The following is a 13815-nucleotide window of genomic DNA, read 5'->3' on the forward strand; positions in this document are numbered from 1 at the left end:
CTGTGTGAGGAGTGGTGGGTGTAGTGGAGGTGTGCAGAGTGTGTTAGGACTGCGTGGGGCAGAGGGCCGGCACTGGGAGACCCAAAATCTGACAGGAGGAATGGTCAGACGCTGAGCCCTGAGGACACTGGTGATTACCAGGCCCATGTGTGGATGCTAGGGATATGCTAAGAGGCATCTACGTGCACAAAGGTTCAGAAATGCAAGGAATACAATATAGTCAAAGAAATGCAGAGTCTGGGATGGCTGCAGTGTGAGGCACCTTGGCACATGGGATGGGGCAGCAGTGAGGCGGGGGAGGGGAGGCCATGGATTTAAGTGCACTTCCTTCCTCACGTCTTTTTGCTGCTCCAGTCATCTGAGCTGAAGGGGATTTGCATCTGGCCTCTTCCTGCCCTTATTTCTTACATTTGTCATTTTGTCTTTGAATACATTTTATTTTATTTTATTATTTTATTTAGATGTACGAGTTGTTTTGCCTGCACGTATGTACATGTATCACGTGTTGGCCTGTGGAGGTCAGAAGGGGGCATCAGATCTGAAACTGGAGTTAAGGCTGATTGTGAATCTAACCCAGGTTTTCTGGAAGAGCAGCCGGTGCTCTTAACCGCAGCTCCATTCCTCTAGCCCCATCATTCGGCTTTTAAACCAGCATTCTAAGTGTTTCCTGATATGTTAGGATAAGTAAGCAACTGCTTGCTATTTTAGGTCAAAACTCCTGGATTTGCCTTGAAGATATCTTGGGAGCGGCCTCATCCCTTGCTTCTCCTCTTGCTTTCCTAAAGCATTAGCTTATGTGTGTGTGTGTGTGTGTGTGTATGTACGTATACACATATATACATACACACACACACACACACGCACACACACTTGCCCTCTGCATTTAGCACAGTGCTTCATGGGTAGCCAGTTTTTGATAAGTATTAGAGGATCAGTATACCCAGTCACAGATGCTTATAGCTTGAAATGTTTATAAGGCCCTGTTCCAAATTGATGTATAGCTTTTAAGAAAAGCATTGTTTAAAATTTTTAGATTTGGGATTACTCTCACTACCATCTTTTGGGTTGCAGGGGGCTAACAGCTCCTGAGGCTGAGATGCTATATATGCAGGAAGTAGAGAGAATGGACGGCTATGGCGAGGAGAGCTACCCTGCCAAGGTAAGCTGGGCATGGCTTTGCCTGTTCGTACTGCCAGCTGCTCTGGTGGCTGAGATAGGGGAGTCATTTGAAAATAGACTAGGAAATGGAGTGAGGTCCTGTTTAAACAAACAAAAAACCAGGGTGGGTGGGTAGGAGGGCAACAGGGGGAACAGATGGGTATGACACTTAGTTATTTGAGAAAATAGCATGACTAGGGTCTTTTTTGGCAAGAAATCTGTAGTAAAACACAATCCTATATTCTAATTTGTGCTTTGGTAGGCTCCAGAAATAGAGTACTTAAGAGTCTAATCTTGGCTTAGAGGGTTAAGGCACTTGCCACCAAAACCGATGACCTGAGGTTGGTTCTGGGATTCTCACAGTAGAAGGAGGAAACCGACTCCCACAGGTTGTCCTCTGACCTCTCTGTGTGCGCTGTGGCACATGTGCACCCATATACAAAGTGAACAAGTAAACGTAATAATAAAGGCATTTTTAAAAAAAGAACAAATTTCTCCTGTCTCCATCCTTACCGGCAGGGTAATGAGTTTGTACTATTCTGACCTTTTCTTTCAGACTGGCTGTCCTGCAGGTCTGTCACAAACAAGTTCAATGAGGTGGATACTTTTGTCCGTACGGGCCCGTTTCCCAAGTGTTTCTTCCCTTTTGCCTCCTTTTAGGATAGCCAAGGAAGCGACATATCCATCGGGGCTTGTCTTGACGGCATCTTTGTGAAACATAAGAATGGAAGGCCTCCTGTGGTGTTCAGGTATTTCTCTGTTTTGTTTTAAATACTTAAAGGTAGTTATTGCTGGCAAGTCTCCCCTAAGTTCTCATTAGAAAATGGAGATACTCTTTTCCTAGAGTTAAATGTTACCCAAGTACAGTGGTTCATTGATTCATTATTGTCTTCAAAACCAATGTGCAGAAAAGGAACTCATAGTGATGGTCTGGTAGTGAATGCTTACAATCGTGTGACCCTGCTGCCACAGAGAAGCCATTCCTACTTTGGATGGGGAGGATTTTTGTTGTTGTTTTGTTGTTTGTGTGTTTGTTTTTCGTGTGAGTTCTGGTTTCTGGGGCTGTTTATTCGCTATGGAAAATCTGGGCTTTCTTTTGACTGTAGTGTGTAACAAAATCGCTACCATGCCAGCATCTCAGTAAACCTCAGCTTTCGCAGAGTTGATTCCCCCAGTTATAAAGAGCAGCTGCTCATTGGTGCAGCCCTGGGGTGTATGTAGTAGTAAGGATGTGTTGAGATGGCGCACAGTTTCCGAGAAGTCAATTTCCAGATGGCTTCAAATCACTTCGTAGGAGTCTGTGTTCCAATCATATCTTTTTGGACATGTAATATTTTATTAATTCTTTGAGTTTTCATATATCCATCCAATGTTTTTGGATTATATTCACCCCTCCATATTTTCCCCTAACTCCTTTCACATATATTCCCCGTCTTTGTGTCCATATACATAATATATCTGAAACCCATGGAGTCCATGTGCTCATGGCTATGGGGCCATACACTGGAGTGTGGTCAGCCCACGAGATGCCATCCTCCCCACGAAGCCTTCTACTGTCGGTAGCTCCTTGGTGAAGGGTGGGGCTGGGTTTGCTCTTGTGCAGCTAAGCACAGCTGCCATGAATTCATAAATGTCAGCAGCCCTCTCATGTCTAGAAGACAGTGTTTCGCTCCATTCCTCCCTGAACTTTGGCTTTTATAATCTGTCTTTCCTGATGCTCCCCGAGCCTTGGTGGGAGGGGAGGTGATGTTCCATTTGTGGCTGAGCACCCCACAAACACTTGCTCTCTGTATTTGACCTGTTTGAGTTTCTGTGTTAACTACCCACCAGCCACTGTCCCCAGCACCAAGAAACTTCTCTAAGGATTCTGAGAGTGGCACTAATCAATGGGGATAGAGAGACCAGTTTGATACTCTCTGACCCTTTAGCAAAATGGTTGGTTTTTCCTTCTGACCAGGGAGCTCCCCAACCCTGGGTTCTTGTCAGATCACAATACAACGTATGGGGTTCTCTCCTCTTTGCCCATGTGGATCTAGCCTTCAGTTCAACCGGGTTGGTTACTCTAGAACACTTGCAACATTCTTGCGCCTGTAGGCATATCTTGCCATGCCAGTCATTGTAGCTTCAGCATTCACAGCTGGGTAAGATTGTTGATTGCGCCCCTCCCCTAGCCCCCTGCAGAGCATCTTCAGGTACTAGGAAAGCTAGCCAGCAGGAAGGAAGCTTACTGGTCAGGACCAATGTGATCGCCTCTACTTATACTGTAAACATACTAAGTTACGTTATATTGTTTATCTTTATAATTCTTTAAAATCTGTCATCTTAGAAAATCCGTGTTAGGATATTGTAAAAACATTTGCACTTTTACTCTCTTTTCAACTGGTTGAAATAAAAACAGGTTTATATTGTTTTCATCCAGTAGTGAGGCATATCTATCACTTTTGTTTCTTGATTCCTTTGTGTCCAACATTCATTGAGTGCAATTTATCAGAAACCGGATGCTTATGTCATCATCATCTTCATAATAACTCAGGGTAGCAGATATCACTGCCAGTTTTCATATGAGATAATGAAGGCTTAGAAAAGCCAAGTGATTTGTCAAAGTCACCCACTGACAGGCATAGCTAGACTAGAACTCAGCGTTTGTATGTAAGGCACGGCTACCAGGCACATTGCTCGCCTGTTCTCCCTTCCTTCCTACTTCCTTCCTTCTTGACATCCTCTCCTCTCCCTCCCTCCCTCCTTCCCTCCCTTCCTTCTTTCTGTCCCCCCTCCTTACTCCCTTTCCCTCCTTCCTTCCCTCCCTCCTTCCCTCCCTCCCTCCCTCCTCTTTAAAATGTTTGGTCAATACACAGTGAGGCCTGAGCAGCAAGCTGACATGAGGGTGTTTGATTGTTAAGCTTATCGAGCAAATTAGGTGTATCACTTAGTTTTCTGTTGCTGAAATAAGATACTATAACCAAAAGCAACTTAAGGATGTTTAGTTTGGCTTACAGTTCCAAAGGGTTGGAGTCCACAGTGGCAGAGGAGGCTTGGTGGAAGGTGGCCAGGCAGGAAGCTGAGATCACAAAGTCACACACAAGTGGAACAAGTCTATAAACTTTCAAAGCCCCCCCCCCCCCCACTTCCTTCCTCCAGAAAGGCTCCATCTCCCGAAAGTTTCATAACCTCCCAAACAGCACCACCAAGCGGGGAGCAGGTGCTCCAGTGCACGAGCCTATGGGGATATTTCTCACTCAAAGCACCACATGAGGTTTGTCTCCCAAACCCTCGTCCTTCATTTCCCACACATGCCTTTACTTTTAGCAACTAGCTGTTGTCGTTTCAGTTAGAAAATGTGTGCTAGCTGAAAAACTACTTTATTTCTAAAATGAGTTACTGGTGTTAATTCACGTACCAAACTTAACGAAAAACGATGTGTTTCCCGTCCCAGCATGAGCTCACCGTTCTCTGTTGTTCTCTAGGTGGCACGACATTGCGAACATGTCCCACAACAAGTCCTTCTTTGCATTGGAGCTGGCAAGTAAAGAGGAGACCATCCAGTTTCAAACCGTGAGTGAACACAAGAGAATCTTCACAGCACCGGCACCTCTGCGCTCCCGTCTGTGTGCTGGGGTGGGGGTGTGGCACTAACTTAGAGTTCTATAAACATAAACTGTTACGCTTTACATTTTACAAAATGGCACTTGGCAAAAAGTGGCTGCACATTAAATATTGTTGAGTAAATGAGTCTTTGTATTCATATTATTGGATCCAAGTGACTTTTGAATTAAGTATAAAGAGACAAAGTAGGGGAAAGCGAGCCCGGCCGCCATTGCTGGGGAGCAGCTGTGCAGTGCTGCTGAACTGGAATTTGCAATATGAAGACACGAGGCAAGCGTTGAGTTTGAAAAGTCCTAGTGTTTCTCGGGAATAAAAGTTGATATTATATAAAAATAGGACATTTTCAAACCAAGTGTGTTTTAAGATTCCAAATCATTAGAAACTGTTTGAGCAGATTACTTTGCTTTCATAATTAAATTCTTACCGCATTCATAGTTAGATGCAGGGTTGGGAAATGAAAGTCATGGTGGGTGGGAGATGGCGTAGCCACGATGCGTACCAGTTAGGTCTGCTCTCGGGCAGTTCTGCATTAGAAGTGTTTCCTTTGTGTGCCTCTCTACCACTTTGCGCATGTTCCTTTGCCAGGAAGACATGGAAACAGCCAAGTACGTGTGGAGACTGTGTGTTGCACGGCACAGATTTTACAGACTAAACCAGTGTGACCTGTGAGTATCTCCTGCTCTGGGAATTGTGGGAAATCATTTGGGAATGGCATTTATTTATTTATTTTGTATGTGTGTCAGGGGGCCACATGTAGAAGTCAGCGGACAACTTGGGGAGTCAGTTTTCTCCACCATGTGGGTTCTAGGGATTGAACTTAGCTCTTTGAGTTTGGCAGCAAGCGCCTTCCACCTGCTGAGCCATTTTGTTGGTCCTGATTTCCAAGTTTTAATCTCAAACTTCTTTGCATTATCCAGAATGGCAAATTTTATCAAATGATAGATACCTTTTTCTGATACCGCAGTCCTTTTGCTTTTATGAAATTACATTCCATTTTAGCATTGGGACATCTTATAGCTATAAAATGCCTCTAAGGTTTTTCTCAACTAGTTTTTTCCTTTTTTTGGCAAGGTTTTGCTATGTAACCCAGGCTGGATTTGAACTTGGGAGTTTCCTTCCTTAGTCTCCTGGATTATGAGAATGGTCCACTGTGCCCAGTTTCCATAATATTAGAATCATTATAACCCTTGAAATTAAAAAGAAAGGAATTTTTTTGTTCCTTTTCTCTCCTTTGCTTTGGGGCATTGGGAATTAAACCCAAGGTCTACTCCATGCTAGGCGAGCACTCTACCACTGAGCTATAATTCCCAGTCTGAGATTATGGTTCTTTTTATTGTTGTTTCATTGCGACGGGATCTCACTGTAGAGGCTTGGGCTGGAACTTGCTGTGTAGACCAGGCTGGCCTCAAATTTACCAAGATCCATCTGTTGTTAGTCTCTGCCTCCCGAGTGCCGGGATAAAAAGCTACCCTGTCTGACTTGGGAGTTGTATACTTTATAGTTTTTAATCAGTGTCCTGGTCAGCATTTTGAGAAAAGATTTGTCTTTTAATATATGTGAATTGTAGAAAGTCAGTTCTTTCCGACGTGTCCACACGTGCATATAAGGACTCCTGTTACTAGTCATTCCGCATACTCTCAGTCCGGCTCCGCCTTCTTTCCCAGTCTTCATCCCTGTGGTAGCCCAGGTGGGCCTCAGACTTGTAGAAGTCCTCCTGCTTCAGCCTCCCAAGTGCTGGGATTATTGACCTGAGTCCCTGCAGGCAGCTTCTCCTCTTACTTTCTCACCCCACCCCCACCCACCCTGCAGGGAATCTTACGTAAGAGAGAAAACGTGGTGCTTGCCTTCGTGTGTCCATTGCCAACCATTACCATGTAAACAGTCAACCAATTCTTTGTGGCATGGCTGCCTTTTCTGCTGTCTGCTCAGTCTGGAAATTGTGTATGAGTCAGGGTTCCAGGAGTCCTGGATCCGGAAACACCGTTGGCTGCCCTGGCTTCCTGAAGATGAGCATTCGTGGCATTATTTCTATATATAATAATTATATCCAAATAATAAACAAAATCTATTAGAACATAATATTTTCATTTTGAAACTTTTCATAAATTTAAGACTATTTGTAATAAGCCATCATCACCTCAAATCATTTCTTTTCTTGAAAATAGTAGCCACAGTCATACTGATAAACCATTACATGCAATGCCCTCTGGTAAACCTGTGCTGGCTTGTGGCTAGGTCCTTTTAAAAGCATATTTTGTCAGTTCATCATTTAATAATTTTAAGATTCAAAGAGAAAAGGCAATATGTGTGGGAATTGTTGAGGTCTTAGAAATCTTATTTTTGGGATATCGCCAAATGTGAGTAAAGCCACAAAGATAATATTAACTGCATGCATTATTCTATGAAGAATATTTGATTCTCTTTAGAACTTCTGTGTATGAAGGACTAATTTCCAAATTTTGCTTTTAATTTCTGCCTATCCAGGAACTATTAGTATAATTATATATAGTCATTCTGTGCAAAACAAATATTTTACACTGTACATGTTTGTTTCCTGGGTCAGCAAATGGAGCTTATACTATTAACATTTCATGTTTCCATGGGGAAGAAAGCTGAAAATAATTTCCATTTTTATAGCTATTTCTTGATGACTGTCAACACAGTTCTAGTGACATCTAATGTTACAATGACTCTGAGGTGTTGGTAGGCCTTGTTCTCATGGTACAGCTGGGTAAGTGAGGGGTGATGGGTAGTTAACAAAACTGGAGTTGTGTGTCCGAGTTGGCCCTTGGTTTGGAGATGGAGCCTGCTTCCATAGAAAGGATTCACTTTCTCCTACAGTATCCACATCCCTCTGTTGGCGGATGTTTCTTTCCCAATCCCAGTTGCCAGTCCCAGATTAACACGGAGGCTTATATTAATTGTATGTGCTCGGCTGATAGCTCAGGCTTGTTACTAGCTAACTCTCACACTTAAATTAACCCATATTTGTTATCTCTGCTTTGCCATGTGGCTTTGTATCTTTTCTCAGTATGGTCTGCCAGCAACTGCCCTTCTTCATCCCAGTATCCTCGGTTTGATCTATCCCTCCTAACTTTATCCTGCCTTACTATAGACCGATCAGCATCTTTATTAACTAGTGGGAGTAATGGATATTCACAGTGTACAAAAGGATTATTCTACAGATCCCTCCTTTATGCCCTTTTCTGTAGTACAGTGGTGTGGGGTGGTTGCGATTCATCTAACCTTGGCCCAGGCGATATTTACAGTGACAGGATCCAGAAGTTCTCTTCCCACCCAGACAAGGCACTGGAGGTAACAGGGTCATCTTTTAATGTAGCTTACAGTCTCCCATTGGTTTTTATATATGTAAACACTAATAATGAGACCTTCTCTTATATTAGGAACTAAATGAGATAATAATGTCAGTCAGATCAAAAGGCTTCTTCTAATAGCTCAAGCCCCAGAGCTGGGCTGGCAGTAATGAGCCTTCCTCAGTTCTATGAGGGAAAAATGTGCAGGGTGGTACAAAACTTCCTGGGTTAGGGGCTTTCTTCTCCCCCTCCCCAAAAGTGTGTGAGTTGTACCCACCAGGCTACAAAACCAAGTGAGAGACAGGTCCAAGAGCCTCTCTCTGGAGAGTCAGCCGCATGCTGGTGGCTAGTGCAGGAAGATGAGCTAGCCCTGTAGTTCACGGCTGTGGGTAAACATGGCAGCAGCCAGTGTCCTCTGGCGGTCAGAAGTCTGACTGTTAGCTCAAGGGTCTGGAAGAAGATGCAGGGCCCTCCTTTCCTTCTGGCTTCCTGAGCCTGCAGAAGACTGAGGAGGACTCACTGGGGTCCATCAGACCCTGGAAGGAGGGTGGAAAGAAGCTCTAGGAGATAGAAGGGCTGTCACAGGCCCCCGCAGTGGGATGGGTCTCCTGCCCTCCCTAATAAGGCTTGGTGACAGGGAGCTCTCCTGGAGGTGGAGTGAGGCAGCTTTTTTCTGCGCAGATGCTTGGGTAGATGATCACTGTGACCTCCAGTGAGGCCAGCCCTTAAACGTCAATACTGCCTGTTGCCGAGGATTAGCTCTGCTTGCCCACAGTGGCAAGTCGGGGTGGAGATCCAGAGCCAGGTCAGTGACCTTATGGTGGCCTGGATGTGACCTCTGGCCTACCCTAAAACGGGAGGTTTTGTTTTTCACCATCTTATTAAGGAGGGCCAGGAGAAAGGTGTTGAGACAAACATCCTGAGGTATTTCCACCTTCTAACACGTGATCAAAGCTTGCCCTCTGCTGGCATCAAATAACCAAATGGCCAGCTGAGAAGAGGCTCACAGAGCAAGTGAGACAACGCTAACAGTCTTAAATCATTGGTTAATTTAGTGTGCGTGGGCGTGCATTTGGAAGCTGGTTCTCTCCTGACTCCTTGTAGGATCCAGGACTTGAACTCGGGTTGCTAGGTTTACATGCGTGTGCTTTTACCCACTAAGACATCTTACCTGAGAAATGTTCACTGAACACACACTTCTGTCCCCACTCACTGTGCCATTCCTGTGTTCAACACAGTCAAGGGCTGCTTGTGTGCAGGCGTGTGCTGGTACTGCTTGTGCCATGGTTTGTCTGTTTCCTCCATGGAGCTCATGAGTTAGTTGGGGCTAAGGACATAGTCAGGAAGATGATTGTCAGAAGCTCCTCAGGCATCCAGCAGACCCGCCTGTTCAGATGCTGGTTCTGTCACTCGTGTGTCATGTGACCAGGAGTGATCTAATTAATCTAAGTATCACTTTCCTCATTTGTAACCCGATGACGGGACCTCCCTGGTGGTGTCGTTCAGATCCACGAGATAACCCATGCAGGCTGCACAGTTTCGCCAAGCAAGATTGTGTATTTCACTGAGCTGACAGCCTTGCGTTATTTTCTCCAGTGCACACGTTCTAGATATTGACCTGGGAGCCTTAGCCGCCTCCGCGCTCGGCATTGCTAACCAGCACAGAAAGCATCCCTAGCGACTGTAAGGAGCAGGCAGACGCTTAGAGCGAGCAAGCGAGCAGCGGGGTTGCCTAGGTCAGACGGTTCGGCAGGTGGATGTGGTTGGTGCTCCTTTGCTTTGTTTCCAGCAGAACTGGCTTCTGCTTTTGCCCTCCCACTGGATGCTGCCAGCAAGATGCCAGTGAGTAAGAATGGCTGCCTCTGCTTCCAAGCCCTGCATCCTTGGATTCTGTACTTCGCATGCTGAAGACGGAATCTTGTCCAGGCTGGCCAGCAGTGGAGATGTGGTTAGGTGTTTGTTAATAAGTGTCCTATCAGCAGCTCCTTCTCCTCATTGTGGAGTTTATGATGCTTTTTTTTTTTTTTTTTTTTTTTTTTTTTTTTTGGTGTCGGGAGGGATGTTTTGAGACAGGGTTCTCTGTAGCTTTGGCTGTCCTGGAAATAGCTCTGCAGATCAGGCTGGCCTCCAATTCAAAAATCCGCATGCCTGTGCATCCCAAGTGCTGAGAGTAAAGGCATGCACCACTGTACCCAGCTTTAATGATCTTAAAAGCTCAGTTCATCTAGATGCTGAGCCATTGGTAGACTGAACACAATTCTTTAAACCTAGGCTGGACCATGTTGAGTACCCAGAAGCAACATAAGTTTCAAAGTATCAAAAATAAGTGTCTTATGTACATTTAAGGGGCACTCTAGAAAAACCCACAAGCACCCTGCAGGCTGAATACTTGGCATGATATTGGAAAGATAGACATGTCTATTAGGAAGTAGATAGAGCTGCACAATAAAGCCCTAAAGTTCACTGCCAAGAAAGGAAAGGGAAAGAAAGGAGATGTGTATTATTCTCCAGCACCCTGAATATTTTCCAGGCATAGGAAAGAGAGTTGTTTAATGAAATCCCCTCATAAGTGCATAGTCATCGCCTGATTACTGCATTACTGATTAGTGGGAAATCCTAATGTCCAATAGTTTTCTTTATTTTAAAGGTCCTGTAAAAATAAGCAAATATTCCTAGTGTAATACAGACATTATCAGAGTGCTAAGAATAATGCTAGTTTAGAAGAAAAGAGGCTTCTTAATGCACGTTCCCCGAGTCAGTACGTTTATTTGTTATTTTGTGATGACAGAGCTTTAGTAATGATCCTTAGAGTGCCAGTCACTGTCACGGGATGTGTTAATCACTTGTGCACCACACACGCTCATGCACTAGCCTCTGTCACGGGATGTGTTAATCACTTGTACATCACACACGCTCTTGGTAAATTAAAAATCCTTGGCAAAATTATGGGCATTACTAACACTGGCAAGAATCTAATGCACGTGTTTATGCCATACCCACGCACACTTCAGTAAAACAAACGCAAAGAAATAGGTGTGTGTGTGTTTTCAAAAAGAAGTGTGTCCTTTTGTTCTGGGGAAGCTGTGAAGTCCTACATTAGGAAGTGACAACTCTCTTCTGTAATTTATGGCACTTTCGACCTTGTCTTTTGCCTTAGAATCTTTTTTTACTTGTCTGTATCTCTTGGTTATTGCTGTTTTGTGACAGTGTCTTCCTCTGTATCCTAACAACCTATAATTCAGGCACCACCAGACTGACCTCACTCACAGCAGGGCTCAAACCTCAGCACACCTTAGCCCCTTGCATGCTGTAGCTGCAGGTGGGAGCCACCACACTGAACCTCAGCACACCTTAGGCCCCTTGCATGCTGCAGCTGCAGGTGGGAGCCACCGCACTGAACCTCAGCACACCTTAGGCCCCTTGCATGCTGCAGCTGTAGGTGGGAGCCACCACACTGAACCTCAGCACACCTTAGCCCCCTTGCATGCTGCAGCTGCAGGTGGGAGCCACCACATTGAACCTCAGCACACCTTAGCCCCTTTGCATGCTGCAGCTGCAGGTGGGAGCCACCACACTGAACCTCAGCACACCTTAGCCCCCTTGCATGCTGCAGCTGCAGGTGGGAGCCACCACACTGAACCTCAGCACACCTTAGCCCCCTGCATGCTGCAGCTGTAGGTGGGAGCCACCACACCGGCTTCCTTCCTAGATCTGGTTTATTGTCATATTATAGGAAGTGTGTGCTGGGCTCACAGCTGTCTTCTCCCACAGGCAAACTCAGGCTGCCACGTTGAACTCAGTCAGGAGGGGCTCATCTTCCAGGATGTCTCTGGTAAGAGAAGGAACTTGATCACCTCTTCTCTCTTAGCGATACCACTCTCTTTAATTAAAACAAGCTTTGGGCAGTATGTTGAGTTTGAACCACAAATGTGTGTTGATGTTTGATAATTTTTATCCAATGATATGGTAACTTCCGTAAGTTCACCTTATTATTATGTTTGTTCAGATATTAGATACAACCAAATATTATGAATTTTAACTGGTTAGCCAGTTAAATCCTAAGTAGGCATTTAATTTACTTGATGACTTTGTCTTACAGGGTTTGTAGTACATAAAAGCTTTTTCTATTCATGAGTTTAGACAAGAAGGCTTGTATCCATTCCTTCTTGTTCATAACTTTTTGGATGCAGACTTTCTTGTGCTGTCTGGTATCATTGGTGTCAGTGCCTCAGGCTTGACTTTGCCACGTGGGCGGTGTTGGAACTGACAGATATGTTAAGACTTCCTCCATTTTTGTGGTTATTTTCCATTTATAATACATTTAACTCCTGCAGAAGGTCTTTTTAGTGAGGAGAAAGAGTCCAGCAAAGAATGACTTTACCTTTTTGACATGGGCGATGTGTTTTAACTCTATGTCCAACTTTCCATTTCTTAGCCTAAACCCCAGCCCTATGCGATGCCTCCCCCACCCCAGCTGCATTATAATGGACATTATACAGAGCCATTTGCTTCTTCCCAAGGTAAAGTACACCGAGTCTGCAAAGCCGTGCACAGCTGTGTCTATGAGTAACTCTGTGAAGACCTAGAGATCTTGAAGTCTGGATGGTTTCTTATTGCAGTTGTACCCCAAACTGTCCTGATTATAGCCATCCTGGGATCCCAGAAGAAGCCATTGCATTCACGTTCTTCCTGAAATGTGTGTGGCTCAGCTGACCCCCAGTGTAGCTACTGACAACTCCCTCAGCTGCCTCCTGTCCTGGAAGTCTCTTTTAGGCCAGGCTTCCCTTACGTTGGTGATTTTTCCAGCCCTCGTTTCCCAAGTGATGGATTACAGGCATGTGCCACCATATCGAGCAACCAACAATGCTGTTTTTGTTTGTTTGTTACAGAAGATACCCAGAAAAATTTTTATCCCTGCCTGACGCAGTACTTGGTACTTCAGCTGTGTGTGTACGGCAGCGCCTCCATGCCAAATCTCAACTGTCTGTGTGACATTTGTCTGTAACCTCTAACCACTGAAGGCCAGGAAGGGGGTGCAGATGAGCAGTTCTGTACACAGAGGCTTAGAATATAATAGTGGAAATAAGGCCTTTGCTCATAATTTGATCATGCCGGGGGCACTGAGCAGAGCGCTCCAGGTCTAGCGGGATGGCTGGCTATCATCAGTTCTAGCTATGACTGGGTCTGCTGCTCTGGCTGCTGAGTGCTGTGGCACAGGAGAAGGGGCTGCTGGGAAGTGGGGTTCGTTGCCTGTTCTGTAGGGCACGGGGTCTGGGGAGACAGAAAGACAACTAGATCTTCTATGCAGTGTTGAGGACGTCCCCACAGTGAGGAAGGCAACTGCGGAGCAGAACAATGGTGACGAGCTCACTGTCCCCTGGGCCTGTCCTGTTCCTGTCCCCTTGTCTTTGCACATACCTGTCTGTACTTGTTCCGTAGCCTCTCTCACCATGGGGACAAGGCTTCTGCCTTCTGTCTGTGTGCTGCTCATCCTCCAACTTCAGGCTATGATGACCCTGCCACTCTTTCTTCTCCTCTCTTCTTCAAACAATGGTTTGGGTTATTTTATCTTCCCCTTTTTACTACACTAGGTCTGAGAGTGATGTCTCCATGCTCCAGCCCATTGGTTCCCCCTTACTCCCTCTCAGGGTTTTCCACACCCTTAGGTTGTTTTCCTGTTAGTATTAGGTGGTGTCACAAAGACCTGTCTGGTGTCTTTCTTTCCTGAGGGGACTTCCAC

At 45.2% G+C, this 13815-nt stretch overlaps 1 protein-coding gene across 2 annotated transcripts in view; it reads left to right on the forward strand.

The window, feature by feature from the left end:
• Positions 1-13815, forward strand: part of LOC121452520 (tyrosine-protein phosphatase non-receptor type 21) — a 61011-nt gene that overhangs the window by 32565 nt on the left and 14631 nt on the right. For both annotated transcript variants that reach the window (XM_041658695.1, XM_041658696.1), the window contains exons 7-12: positions 1072-1159; positions 1819-1907; positions 4623-4710; positions 5347-5426; positions 11847-11907; positions 12511-12595. In XM_041658695.1, coding sequence (XP_041514629.1) covers positions 1072-1159; positions 1819-1907; positions 4623-4710; positions 5347-5426; positions 11847-11907; positions 12511-12595 — 491 coding nt within the window. The remainder of the gene's footprint in view (positions 1-1071; positions 1160-1818; positions 1908-4622; positions 4711-5346; positions 5427-11846; positions 11908-12510; positions 12596-13815) is intronic.

Source organism: Microtus oregoni, unplaced genomic scaffold, assembly GCF_018167655.1.
Source record: "Microtus oregoni isolate MIOR12 unplaced genomic scaffold, Mior012 000009F_ref0000495, whole genome shotgun sequence".
Taxonomy (NCBI): Eukaryota; Metazoa; Chordata; class Mammalia; order Rodentia; family Cricetidae; genus Microtus; species Microtus oregoni.